The 13,903-nt window shown below is 38.0% G+C and overlaps 1 protein-coding gene across 1 annotated transcript in view; it reads right to left on the bottom strand.

Annotated features, from left to right (window-relative positions):
- The window catches only part of LOC105443362 (integrator complex subunit 5), a 33,027-nt gene that overhangs the window by 11,412 nt on the left and 7,712 nt on the right, over nucleotides 1-13,903 (bottom strand). Inside the window, exons 2-10 of the mRNA XM_030997987.1 lie at nucleotides 13,605-13,809; nucleotides 12,848-12,951; nucleotides 9,110-9,218; nucleotides 8,158-8,296; nucleotides 4,119-4,317; nucleotides 2,358-2,472; nucleotides 1,434-1,669; nucleotides 824-993; nucleotides 131-239 (exon numbers count right to left, since the gene is read on the bottom strand). Coding sequence (XP_030853847.1) covers nucleotides 131-239; nucleotides 824-993; nucleotides 1,434-1,669; nucleotides 2,358-2,472; nucleotides 4,119-4,317; nucleotides 8,158-8,296; nucleotides 9,110-9,218; nucleotides 12,848-12,951; nucleotides 13,605-13,809 — 1,386 coding nt within the window. The remainder of the gene's footprint in view (nucleotides 1-130; nucleotides 240-823; nucleotides 994-1,433; nucleotides 1,670-2,357; nucleotides 2,473-4,118; nucleotides 4,318-8,157; nucleotides 8,297-9,109; nucleotides 9,219-12,847; nucleotides 12,952-13,604; nucleotides 13,810-13,903) is intronic.

Genomic DNA, 13,903 nt, shown 5'->3' with positions numbered 1-13,903 from the left:
ACTTTCGTCATCACCACCACCACCAACATCATCATGATTATGATCATCATCATCATTGTCATCATCATCACCATCACCATCACCATCACCACTTCTATTACCATCAACCATCATTCACCATCCTCCCTACCTTTGCTGGATTAGATTCATTGATGAGTATAAAGCTAAGGATGTCTGATGCACATGACTCCCCAGACTGCACTGAGATCAGAGATAGAATCCGCTGCAACCATCCAACTCTGAAAATAACAAAGAGAATACATTATATACAGTAACAGAGAAAATTTGATAAATGTTGAAGGAAAACTGATAATATGAGAAAGCCTGAGAGCTTTTGGTAAAATCACTCATAAATATTTGACCTCGTGAACATATCACATTACTTCATTATTAATAAGCTGTATATTGATAAAATGGGCCACCCTTTTTTTTGGGGGGGGGGGGTTTGTTGGGGAGGGAGGGAGGGAGGGAGGGAGGAAGGGAGGAAGGGAGGGGAGTGAAAATATCCAAACATACTAAAGAGAAATCCTACAGCCCCACACTTTGGGATGGCTGGCAAAATTCCTGAGACGATATTCACACAAAAATTTATGGGGACATTATGCCTTTGCTCTAAACAAGCCCTCCTTGAGAGAGCCTGGAAAGAGCTGGAAACTTGGAAAGATTACCCAAATCACACTTCTCTTAAAAATTGGTGTTGGACCCCCCCCCCCCCCCCCCCCCCTCCCTCCCTCCTTTCCGACAATCCTGGGTCTGCCCTAGGTTTTTTCTTGAATCTCAAAAATCACTGATTTTAAACTAAAAATTGATGATTAGCTCTCACCTTCTTCCTTGTGAGCTTATTATGTCATCACACAACAGAGAGGTGTGCTTCTGAAGCTCATTGAGAAAGGGTATGTTACCACTCTCCTGACTGATCTGAGGACTAGCAAGAAGGGATAGGTTACCAGACTGGCTGTAGGCTGACCGCTGAAGATCCAGTAATAGGAGATCCTAGCAAAAGAATGTGAGACAGGATAAAATATTTATCTTTAATATGCAGGAAATAAATCTAAATAAGTTTCTGATGGAAAAAAAAAAATCAAAATCTACATAAGTACATAGACCAATCATGCATACAATTGTCATCAATATACCATTTTCCTATTCAGCGATAAAATTAAAATATATTACACAAATGATAGCAAATGAGTTTCTTACACAATCTCTAGTTAACAACTAGAGTGCTTTTTATTTGCCAACTAAGCATAGTAAGGATTTATGAATATGGGCCCACAAAACTATGAATATTACACAGGCAAATTGACAGACTATATAGAGGTACATTGACAAAGATCATGTCCACACCATATGTAAAAATCTGAACTAAACTCACAGCAAGTATCCTAAACAAGCAATGAACAAAAATGAAGAGCACATTTATTATCACTCACCAATACCAGAGCACATGTGTATTGGACCATTTTATTGACCTTTGACCCCTCCTTGACCTTGGTTGACCTCTGGTCATCACAGCCTGTGTCCAGGAGGAAGAGGAGGAGGTTGAATGCTCCGTTACCGGATCGACAGATGAGATGAATGACAAGAGTGAGAAGACTGTCCCTGTCTCTCTTCAGGACGGTCGAGTCACGGAACTGCTCAGAGATTCTGTTAAGGACCTCTGGGGTCACTGGATGGGATAATACACAGTCAAGAGAGGTGGAACCAGTGAGGACAATTTTGGACATGCTGATGATATAGTCCACCACTCATGCACTCTGCAGAGAAGAGCTTCATTGCATGCAATGCACCAAGGAGTTATTCCATCTATATTGACATTGCACACCACTGTGTGTGTATACACTCAATGACCGATGGCCCTTTTTCACAAGATATCGGATAGCCCGGCAGCCCGGTGCACTTTGATCAAATGAATGAGGTACTGATATCTGAATATTGGAACATTTGGGGAGTAACCTAGTATATCCAAATATGGACGTCTGATGGGGCCCTTCTGCTGCATTTGGTCCCTGGGACCAGTTGAAAAGGGCCCCTAAATGTATTCAATCAAACAAACAAGGTTCCACTTGAAACCAATTAAAACTAAATGCATGAATGCCAAAAAGTGACCTTGTCTGTCTGATGCATAACAATGTCTAAAATGTAAGGCTACAAAGACTGCATTGCCTACAGAACTCCATAGGTCATGTACTCTAGCTACATCTGACACAGCCAGAGACTGGAAAAGTTATGGTCAATTAACAAATTTATGGAATTGTGTTTAGGTGTCAAAACAGAGTCTGAACCTGCAGACCATTTTCAACCTGTGTTCAAATGTTGGGATACAAAATGGAGGAAAAGCAGTTTGAGGGACTTACAGGCTTGAACAAAATCTGTGGTGATGATCTTGAGTAGCATGGGTGACATGGTAGCAAGCTGAAGAAGAAACGGTACAGTGAAGACATCGTGGTCCTTCTTACCATCTAGGCTTTCCTGAAGAGGGAGAAAGAAAAACAAAAGGAGGCAGAAGGAATAAATAGAGAAAAGATCAATCGGAAAGGAGGAAGAAGAAATATAAATTAAGAAGAGCAAGAAAGAAAAGTAATAAGGAAATGCAGATTTCAGACATGAGTTGATTCTATGTGAGGCAAGCAGCCACCAAGCTTTAGGGTTGTCACTAGCTCCAAATGCAGTGAATTGGTCCATCGTGGATGATTCTTGTTTATGTTTATGATATTAATAGCTTTCAATAGTCATTGCAGACACTTGTTATTACCATTGCCATATCAGGCAAACATCGTGTAAGAGTTTTATTTGGGGCATATCATGCAGTTATTGCTTTTCTATGAAGACATTGGAAAGAGAGATATACTCGTTTTTACTCTCCCCCTTCATTTCAGTGAGAGAATGTGATGAGGTAAGGGGGGGGGGATATAGCCTCAAACTGCAATTTTTTTCTTCACAATTTCCATGTTTGATTTACCTAACCGAGCATGGACTTCCATGGTACTGCCCTACTCAAACACGTGTGCAAAATTAAGATCGCAATTTGGTAATCCTGCTTCTTTCTACAGCCTACATGGAATAGTATAGTATTAATGACTGCTTTGAGAGAAATAGTTGTTTTTATATGCTCAAGGGAAGGTTACAATTGTGCTATTGCCCCGAGGCGTGCCGAGGGCAATAGCCCAATTGTAACCTTCCCGAGAGCGTATAAAAACAACTATTTCTCAAATATTAAAGCAGTCATTAATACTTTTATATGCCGAAAACAAAAGAGTCAACTAATGACACCACCTTGGCCTTTCTCTAGTTTATCTGCACGGTTGTTTTTTATGAGTGTACCTTTGAGAGTAGACTAGATCTAGATTCTAGTCTAAGCAAGATATTTTTACAATTTTGGGGTGGGCCGGCCCTGTGGGGAATAGAGAGAAAAACCTGCGCTTTCATATGACACCTCACTTATTGAGTATCACCTTCAGGATCACAACAGATAAAGGTTTGAATCTCGATTTGAAAAAAAAAACTTGACTTTTTTTGCATGGATGCGCAATGCACGTAGACTGCATAGAGACTGCATTGCGTGTAATCTCTATGGGAAGAATATAGCACACAACATCCGGTGCGTGATCAGACACCCTGACAACTAGATTTATTTTAGTCTACGTCTATGCTGGTACTCCATTTTCAGCAACTAAACGAACATGTTTATGGATAATTTCACGTACCTTTTTTGTTGTTCTTGCTGTCAGCGAGTCTTGCATTTGATAAGTTGAAATCTTGGGACAGTTTCTTTAGCCATTTTTGTCTTGTTTGGAATTGTCTTGTCTTGTATGAAAATACCGACCAATTCTTCGCACACGTACGGTATCCTCGATCGCTCAAACCATTTTTTAACATGTAAACCTATGGGGGAACCATGGGGACTGAACTATTTTCCCGGTAACCATGGTTACTGGGATTTTAGAACTGTTTTAACCATGGTTACTGGGAATTTTACAGAAATAGTTAAAGTTTATGAATGCAATTTCGACCAATCAGATTTCTGGATTTCTTAAGTGAGGTATAATACTGGTTAATTGAAAACTTGTGACAAAATTTCTGTAGCGATTGAGAATGTTTTCTTTTGTACGGTATACCTGGAACAAATCGAGCAAGGCTTTACGGATGTCCTGAGAATGCTGAGAAGTCAGGTGACCAAGGATACCAACCACCGATGCAACCTTTGGAACCTTGGTTTCCGTGGCAATGAGCTGTCCCTCAGATGATTGGCTAGAGCAAAAGTCTTTGAGTCCACATGAGAGCACACGGGTGATGATTGTTGTTGGGAAGCAGGACCTGGGAACAGAATATTAGTCAAATAGACACCAAGGATTATACTGTTTTATACAACACCTACGTGGATCCCTGTCATTTGATTGGAGGATTGTTGGTCACATGATATTCAATAGATGGTATATTGCACGGTCGTGCATATTTGGTTATATGCGCCGTGCATTTTTGGTTATATGCAGATTGCGTACCTCTCTGCCGTGCGCGCGCGTATCCCTGCGTATATCTGACGCAAAGGCAATCTGAATGTAATCGAGAAGGCTTGAATCCAACTTGAATTTATCTTTAATATAAGGAGTAAAGCATAATTTGTTGATTAACGTTCTATTAGATCTTCTTCGATGTTGTATAAAACAAGTAATGAATGTTTTTCATTCGTTCAATGGTGCGAATATTTTCATTCGTTGAAAGATTAACATTAATTCTATTCAACTTGGCTGACGCCTCGTTGAATAGAATGTTAATCTTTCAACTCATGAAAATATTCGCACTATTGAACTCATAACCATTCATTATTTGTATAATATTATAAGATGCAAACTTTGGGAGGTTTTATGCTTCACAGAGCATGAGCAACCAAAGGTCAATGAGTGTTCAGTGAGGTTTGGGAGAACAACTTTTTTGCTAAACTGCACTCCTAGGAGCCTAAATTAGTAATAATAATAATAATAATGGTGTCTGGTATCATCTCTGGCACATTGCCACTCCTGGCACTCAATTATTAATACCCTGGCAGGCTTTAACATGGCTGTCATTACAGGCATTGAGCATTTCAAGGAACTAATTCCTGCCAGATACCCATTTACCTCACCTTGGTGGAGTGTGGCAAATGTCAACTAATGTGTTGCCAAAGGACAAAAGCGCTGCAACAGATATTTGGAAGTCTTTGGTAGGCATTACATAAGACATTACATGAACACATCACACCGATCATTCGTTCTCTACACTGACTCCCCCTCCAACAACGTATCAAATTCAAGATTCTCATGCTGACATACAAGGCCTTTCACAAACTTGCTCCCTCATATCTCTAGGCACTCATCACTCCTAAAACCCGTACTTCATCTATGCGTCTCCGATCATCATCCACAGCACATCTTCATCTGGCCCCAGGCCCTCGCACCCACACCTGTTATGGAAATCGTGCCTTTTCTGTCTGTGCCCCCCAACTTTGGAACAATCTTCCCCATGAAATATGCGAGTCTCCAACGTTAGAAACATTCAAGAGTAAACTTAAGACTTATCTGTTCAATATGTAATGTAATGTAATCATATTTTGTTTGTGAAACTATAAAGCGTTATGTAAATATTAACTATTATATACCTCACTTAAGAAATCCAGCCATCTGATTGGTCGAAATTGCATTCATAAACTTTAACTATTTCTGTAAAATTCCCAGTAACCATGGTTAAAACAGTTCTAAAATTCCAGTAACCATGGTTACCGGGAAAATAGTTCAGTCTCCATGGTTACCCCATAGGTTTACATGTTAAAAAATGGTTTGAGCGATCGAGGATACCGTACGTGTGCGAAGAATTGGTCGGTATTTTCATACAAGACAATTCCAAACAAGACGAAAATGGCTGAAGAAACTGTCCCAAGATTTCAACTTATCAAATGCAAGACTCGCTGACAGCAAGAACAACAAAAAAGGTACGTGAAATTATCCATAAACATGTTCGTTTAGTTGCTGAAAATGGAGTACCAGCATAGACGTAGACTAAAATAGATCTAGTTGTCAGGGTGTCTGATCGCGCATCCGATGTTGTGTGCTATATTCTTCCCATAGAGATTACATGCAATGCAGTCTCTATGCAGTCTACGTGCATTGCGCAACCATGCAAAAAAAGTCAAGTTTTTTTTTTCAATTCGAGATTCAAACCTTTATCTGTTGTGATCCTGAAGTTGATACTCAATAAGTGAGGTGTCATATGAAAGCGCAGGTTTTTCTCCATATTCTCCACAGGGCCGGCCCACCCCCAAAATTGTAAAAATATCTTGCTTAGACTAGAATCTAGATCTAGTCTATATACTCTCAAAGATACACTCATAAAAAAACTAGATGGAATTTTGACTGCGCGCAGTCGAAAATGATGCCTCCGCCATAGAGCAATTTAAACAAGTTTGGAGTTTAAATCTCCAGTGGTTCTTGAGATATCATGATAACAATCTCAATGTATGGAATTTCATAAGTTGACCTCTGTGACCCTTGACCTTTGACCTACGTGCTCCAAAATCTAATCAGATTGTCTTCCTATGGTGATACACACTATCATTAAGTTTGAAGTTTAAATCTCCAGTGGTTCTTGAGATATTATGATATGGTGATACATACTATCATTAAGTTTGAAGTGAAAATTCTCCAGTGGTTCTTGAGATATCGCGATAACGATCTCAATGTATGGAATTTCATAAGTTGACCTCTGTGACCCTTGACCTTTGACCTATGTGCTCCAAAATCTAATCAGATTGTCTTCCTATGGTGATACACACTATCATTAAGTTTGAAGTTTAAATCTCCAGTGGTTCTTGAGATATTATGATAACAATCTCAATGTATGGAATTTCATAAGTTGACCTCTGTGACCCTTGACCTTTGACCTACGTGCTCCAAAATCTAATCAGATCGTCTTCCTATGGTGATACATACTATCCTTAAGTTTGAAGTTTTTACATCTCCAGTGGTTCTTGAGATATCATGATAACAATCTCAATGTATGGAATTTCATAAGTTGACCTCTACGACCCTTGACCTTTGACATACGTGCTCCAAAATCTAATCAGATCGTCTTCCTATGGTGATACATACTATCCTTAAGTTTGAAGTTTAAATCTCAAATGGTTCTTGAGATATCGCGCTAACAAACTCAATACAAGGAATTTCATAAGTTGACCTCTGTGACCTTTGACCTACGTACTCCAAAATCTAATCAGATCGTCTTCCTATGGTGATAAATACTATTCCCGAGTCTTAAGTTTAAATCTTAAATGGTTCTTGAGATATTGTGATAACGGTCAAACGGGACGGACGTACGGACGGACAACCCGAAAACATGATGCCTCCGGCACCACCTTCGGTGGCGGAGGCATAACAACCGTGCAGATAAACTAGAGAAAGGCCAAGGTGGTGTCATAGGTTGACTTTTTTTTTGGCATATAAAAGTATTAATGACTGCTTTATTATTTGAGAAATAGTTGTTTTTATACGCTCTCGGGAAGGTTACAATTGGGCTATTGCCCTCGGCACGCCTCGGGGCAATAGCACAATTGTAACCTTCCCTTGAGCGTATAAAAACAACTATTTCTCTCAAAGCAGTCATTTATACTATATTATTATTGTATGATTGTTATTAGGAATTTGTTATTATAATTATGTATTATAATTATTTGTTATTATAATACATGAGTATTATATTGTTGTAATTTGTAGGTTAACATTACTTTAATTTTATTTTTTGTTAAGCGCTTAGAAACTTTGTATTAAGCTCTATATAAATGTAATTTATTATTATTATTATTATTATTGATCATAAAACAAAACTGAAGGAGAAAAGATTTTGCCACCTCTTGAACTCAACAGATGGTGTGATTTCTCTGGTAGAATTCACTATGATTTTACCGTAACAAAATTTGATATGCTCTAGCAGTTTAAAAATAAGCCCCGGCATCAATAGTTCTCCCGTTTGTCAGACCAGGGCAGCGTTTCACGAAACCATCAATAGTACAAGTTCACAGACAACTTATTTCTTGAAACGATGTCGATATCTTCTTTCAGACTTTTTTGGTCATGATATATGATGATTTCAACATGCTAAACTTGTACCTTTTGTAGCTTGTGAACTTACCCTATATGTGCTACAACCCAATCAAAATGAGGTGAGTGTTGTACAGAGGTGTTGAGGAGAGCATCTACACATGGATCTGGGCAGGAAGAGCTCATTGCTGCTATACAGTGTGTTGCTAGATCCATGATGGTTCTTGTGGCTGAAAGAATAACGACAAAGAGAATGTTTATTTATTTAAACAAAATTTAAGATGTTTTCACAAAACATGAAATCTTTTGATAATGACAACAAAATTTATGGCCTGCAATACGAGAGAAAGGAAGACCAAAGAGTTCATGGAAAGACATGGGGAAGAAAGAAAGCAGAAAGGTTGGTCTAAATGAGGAGGATGCTTGGACAGAGGGAGTGTCATCATTACACAGAAGACAGTGACCCCACGAAAGAGGTAAAATGCTGACTTTGATAAATGATAAAAATAATGTCTTGTTTACGAAGGATAGCCACATCACTATTAATACTGTCTCTCCGAGGGCCCTGCAATCATATTATTACCCCAACATGATGATGATGATGATGCATTCAACATGTACACCCCTTACTCAGAGACGTATAATGGCTCAGTGGTAGAGCAGTGGTCTTTTACCCAAGAGGTCCAAGGTTCTAAAAGCTATTTTTCATCACTGACATTATCATGATGTTAAATTCTGATATGACATATCATTAATTTACTTGACACTTTGTTCTTTTTCCCCCAAACATATCAACCTTTATTTTCATAAACAATTGAACTCTTAGCTTAATTGCATTTTGTCAATAAGTCCGAGTTCTATCACATGCGTTAACTCGTTGCCTACAGGGTGGTCCCTGTATTAGGCCTATGGAAATTAGGGAATTCAGAACAGAGTCAACAGAGTTAACTTCAATCTAAACAGATGAAATATTATACAAGTTGACATTCAAGTAACATGAAAAATGGATGGAAAGAGTTTTGGCGAGAGCTTGATATCTTTACCTTTGCATGTCATCCAGAGCTGTAGAAGCTCATTGAGGTTAGATGGATGTGGTACACCTCTGCGACTGGCATAATTACTACTGATCTGTCCTAGCAGAGCAATGGACCACTGTAAATAGAATAGGAGGGGAGGAAAAGATAAGGAAATAATTCTAGAATCCTTCTGTACCAAAAGAAGTGCAAGCAGTTATCCTTATTGACCTTGCAAGAGTGGAAGTCTGAGTTTCAAATCATTGTTTGATGGTTAAATCTGGCCATTTTATCTGCTTTTTATAATTCAGGAGAAAACAAATAGCTATTTTGCACCATATCTACAGTAAAATGTTAATATCCTTGGGCTGGATTTGTTGCCAACAGCACGAAAGGGGTTAAGATACCCAGGCTGGTGTTCAATCTAATAGTTGGATTAGTTCAATATTTTCTGAGCATGATGCGTTGCTCAGTAAAATGGCTTCAGTCATATTCAGAACAAAGAAAACAAAGAAGAGTTTTGTAGTTTTAGTAAGCCAAATTGGACTCTGCTCTCTCGGAAGATATGAGCTGTATTATTTTAGGTGATTTCAATTGTGATTGTATGCCACACCAACTTGATCTGAATGCTGAAAAGTTAATGTTTTATACAAATATGTACGGGTTAAGTCAGCTAATTGATACTGCCACAAGAGTTACAAATACCTCTTCTACTTTAATTGATTTGATATTTGTATCAGACAAGGAACTTTACAATGAATGGGGAATATTTGAAACTAGCATAAGTGATCATTATTTGGTGTATACGGTTCGCGATTTTAGTGCAAAGATCCATAACAAATCCGAATACGCAGAATTTCGCTCGTTTAAAAATCTTGACGAGGAGAAATTTTACAGTGAATTGAGAAGTACTCCTTGGCAGGTCATAAAAGATATAGATAATGTTGATGTTGCGTGGGATATGTGGTTGACTCTATTCAATAATATAATCAACAAGCACATACCAGTATGTAAAAAGCGGATAAGAAAAAAGGCATGTCCATGGATATCTGACGAGATTGTTAAGCTTATGACGGAACGTGATAAAGTTCTCAAAGCTGCTAAAGCTAACAAAAGTGATGATCTTTGGGACACCTACAAATATCTAAAGAATACAGTTATTCATCTCATGAGGAAAAGAAAAAGAGAATATAATGCAGACCAGATCTCGCAAAATCATAACAATAGTAAGCAAATGTGGAGATGTTTGAGAAACCTTGTGCCTAAGTCATTACCTATATCTCCCAATAGCATAAATGTTGATGGTGCTAATGTGTCAGACAATGCAAATATTGCTGAAGCTTTTAATGACTTTTTCATTTCTAATGCTACTAAGATTACAAAGGACCTGCGAAGGAATAAGTCTCAACTGATAGTAGACGAGGACAATAATATTGGTCCAACTCATTCGCAATTTAATTTGAATTTGATTACTGAGGATTTTGTATTGAAACAGATTGATAATCTGAGTATAGATAAAGCAACTGGTGAAGATCACATCAGCTGTAAACTTTTAAAGATGACGAAGAATGTTATCGCAGAGTCTCTTTGTGATATCATTAACAAATCCCTGTCTACAGGAGTTGTTCCACGTGAATGGAAAAAGGCTCGGGTAGTACCAATATTCAAATCTGGAGATATTTCTTCTTTGAATAATTACCGTCCCATTTCGATATTACCTATCGTGAGTAAAATTATAGAAAGGGCCGTCCACCAACAACTCAGTGAATTCTTGGACGTGAATAAATTATTACACCCTAATCAGTCTGGTTTTAGACCTAAACATTCAACAGCTACTGCCCTTGCAAAACTTGTAAATCAATGGTCGTTGAATATTGATAACAAAGAAATTTCTGGAGTTGCCTTCATAGATCTTCGTAAGGCTTTTGATACTGTTGACCATGAGCTACTTCTACATAAACTAGCTTGTATAGGTTGTAGTAATAGGACTATTTATTGGTTCAAATCATATTTAGGGGATCGACAACAAGTGACCCAATTCAAAGGAGCCAAGTCGCATCCATCAACCATCAAATTAGGTGTGCCACAAGGTTCAATTCTTGGTCCCCTTTTATTTTCAATATATGTTAATAGTCTACCTGAATGTACTCCTGAAGGTATCATAGATATGTATGCTGACGATACGACACTTACCGTCAGTGCAAATGATGCAACTGTTGTGGAAGAAAAATTAACTGTTGCGTTAAACAGAGTCATGGCATGGGTTAAGGAAAATCGTCTTGTTCTTAACACTGAAAAAACTTGTGTCATGTTAATAGGCTCTCCTGCTAATCTCAAGAAAATTGAATCTTTCACCATTTCATTAAACGGCAATTTGATCAAAAGAGTTCAATTCACCAAATGCCTAGGACTTTTGATAGATGAAGAATTGAAATGGTCTAAACAAATCGAAAACGTAAGTAAACTTACCCAGAAAAACATTAGCATGATAAAGAGAGCAAAGAGTTTTTTGCCTCAAAAATCCTTAAAGTTACTTTATAACAGTCTAGTGTTGCCACGATTAGATTACTGCTCTGTTGTATGGTCGAACCGATTTCATTCTCATACAACTAAGCTGCAAAAAATTCAAAAGAGGGCCGCAAGAATAATATTGAACAAGACATATGACACACCGTCGGCTGATTTGTTCACAAGTCTTAAATGGATGACACTAGACAAGCGGTTTGAGTTAAGTCGCGTTATGATGATATATAAATGCGTTCATAACTTAGCTCCCTCTTACCTTCAGGTAGGCTTAATCAATCCTAATGATGTACATGAGCATCATACAAGGCAAATAGACAGTGGATGTTTACGTGTGCCTAGATTTCACACTGATTGTTATAAGTGTAGCCCAATTGTTTCTTCCATATTTGAATGGAATAAGCTAGATAATTCGTTGAGAACGGCTTCCTCTGTCAATTCATTTAAGAGATTGTTTAAACAAAGTTGTAATTTGTGAATGGCTCAGCCGTACATACACTACGTGCATGTTCTGTAATATTTACATGTCTTATTCACATAATTGCGACTTAATTAATATTTTCCTATTGACATTACTGCTTACTAGGTTAATGATATATGTTAATTTTGCAAACGAGTATTATTTTTGTAACTGTTCTGTATAAATGTTATAAACGATGTAAATATGTTCATTCAGGGCCCCATGGAAGACCACTACTTGCTGGTGAATGGGCTACCCTGTCAAAAGATCAGAAATAAATAAATAAATAAATAAATAAATTAATCCAATAAAACCTAGCCTTTATCTAACATGGCCTCTATCTTTTATTAAAACATCTATCACATTGTCAGGCCTTAAATTTCAATATTTTTAGGGCAAGGCCACTTTTCTGTAGGGCACATTCCTATATTACAGCACAAACAGGAAGAATTGGAAAGGGCACAAAAAATCTCCAAGTTCAATGAGAGGGGCATTGAGGCCAGTCAAAGGGCCATGGCCTTGGTCGCCTTGGATTAATTTAAGCCCTGCATTGTGTAATTAACAATACTATTGGATTCATCTCCCATAGAAACGTTTCCCCATTTTTGGCTGCTACCTACTTTGAAATACTTCATTTTAGAATCTGTATCATACAGTCAAAATTTTGTTTGTTTTCCTGCAATATGAGTGAGAATTTACATCATTTTTAAATGCAACAATTGTTTTATTTATTTATTGTTGCCATATGCAATAAATTTGAAATTGAAATAAAAACTAAATCTTACAGCAGAGAGGATGGGAGACCAGGCTGTAGGACTATCTTCTATCAATTTCTTGAGCACCTTGTAGATATCTTCTATCAGTTCATCTAGGTGAAGTCCCATGCTTGCTATAAAGGTCAATTGAGATAAACAGATACGGAAAGATAGTGAGGGAAAAAAAGGGGGGGGGGGGATTCAATTTTATTTTTTTATTAACTACATCAGTTAGATTTCCATGGTTCTCATACCTAATATTGTAGGAACCTATCATCAACCCCTCCCAGGCTCAACAATACACAATTCCTAAAGGGCACGTGTTTGCTCCTTGCATGCCTAAAATGAACTGTCTGAGGGTCTTGTACTTTTCTCAAACTCAGTTGCATATTTTGCAAATGAGTTTATTTCAACAAGTTTGCAATGACAGGAGGCATATAAATATGTAGGTACAAAGATTTCAATCAAATGAGTTACAATGAGTTCTTCTTAACACTCAAAAAGATATTACTTTATCCAATAATTTAGTTTCTCTATAATCAATATTTCTTGTCACAATTTCATCACAATGTTAAGACGAGGAAAATGAAGAGGAAGAGAAAGAGGAAGCGAAAGAGGAAGAGGAAGAAGAGAAAAAGGAGGAGGAGGAGGAGGAGGAGGAGGAGGAGGAGAAGAAGGAGAAGGAGGAGAAGAAGAAGGAGAAGAAGAAGAAAAGGAAGGAGAAAAAGAAGAAGAAAAAGAAGAAGGAGAATAAGAAAGAGAAGAAGAAAGAAAAGAAGAAACATACATGCCCCTTCTCCTTCCAGCTCATACAGGTACAAGTTGACACTCTCATCAAAGACATGGCAAAGAAAATCCAGGACGGCTGTGCGGGCAGCTGGTAGGGTCTGGAGAAGATGGAGGGCGCAACGTGCATGTTCTTCACTAGAGAGCTTCCGTCCATTACGGATGTCGACGCCTTTCACAAAAGTGCGAACGTTGAACAGGATCTCCTGCAGATAAAAGAGAGCATTGAAAGTAATAGAAACATCGATACACATAATACACCAGGGCTTAAATTAATCCAAGGCCACCAAGGCCATGGCC

The sequence above is a fragment of the Strongylocentrotus purpuratus genome, unplaced genomic scaffold (assembly GCF_000002235.5).
Source record: "Strongylocentrotus purpuratus isolate Spur 01 unplaced genomic scaffold, Spur_5.0 spur5_scaffold_4, whole genome shotgun sequence".
In the NCBI taxonomy this organism is placed as follows: Eukaryota; Metazoa; Echinodermata; class Echinoidea; order Camarodonta; family Strongylocentrotidae; genus Strongylocentrotus; species Strongylocentrotus purpuratus.
This window is presented reverse-complemented; position numbering and strand designations above follow the sequence as displayed.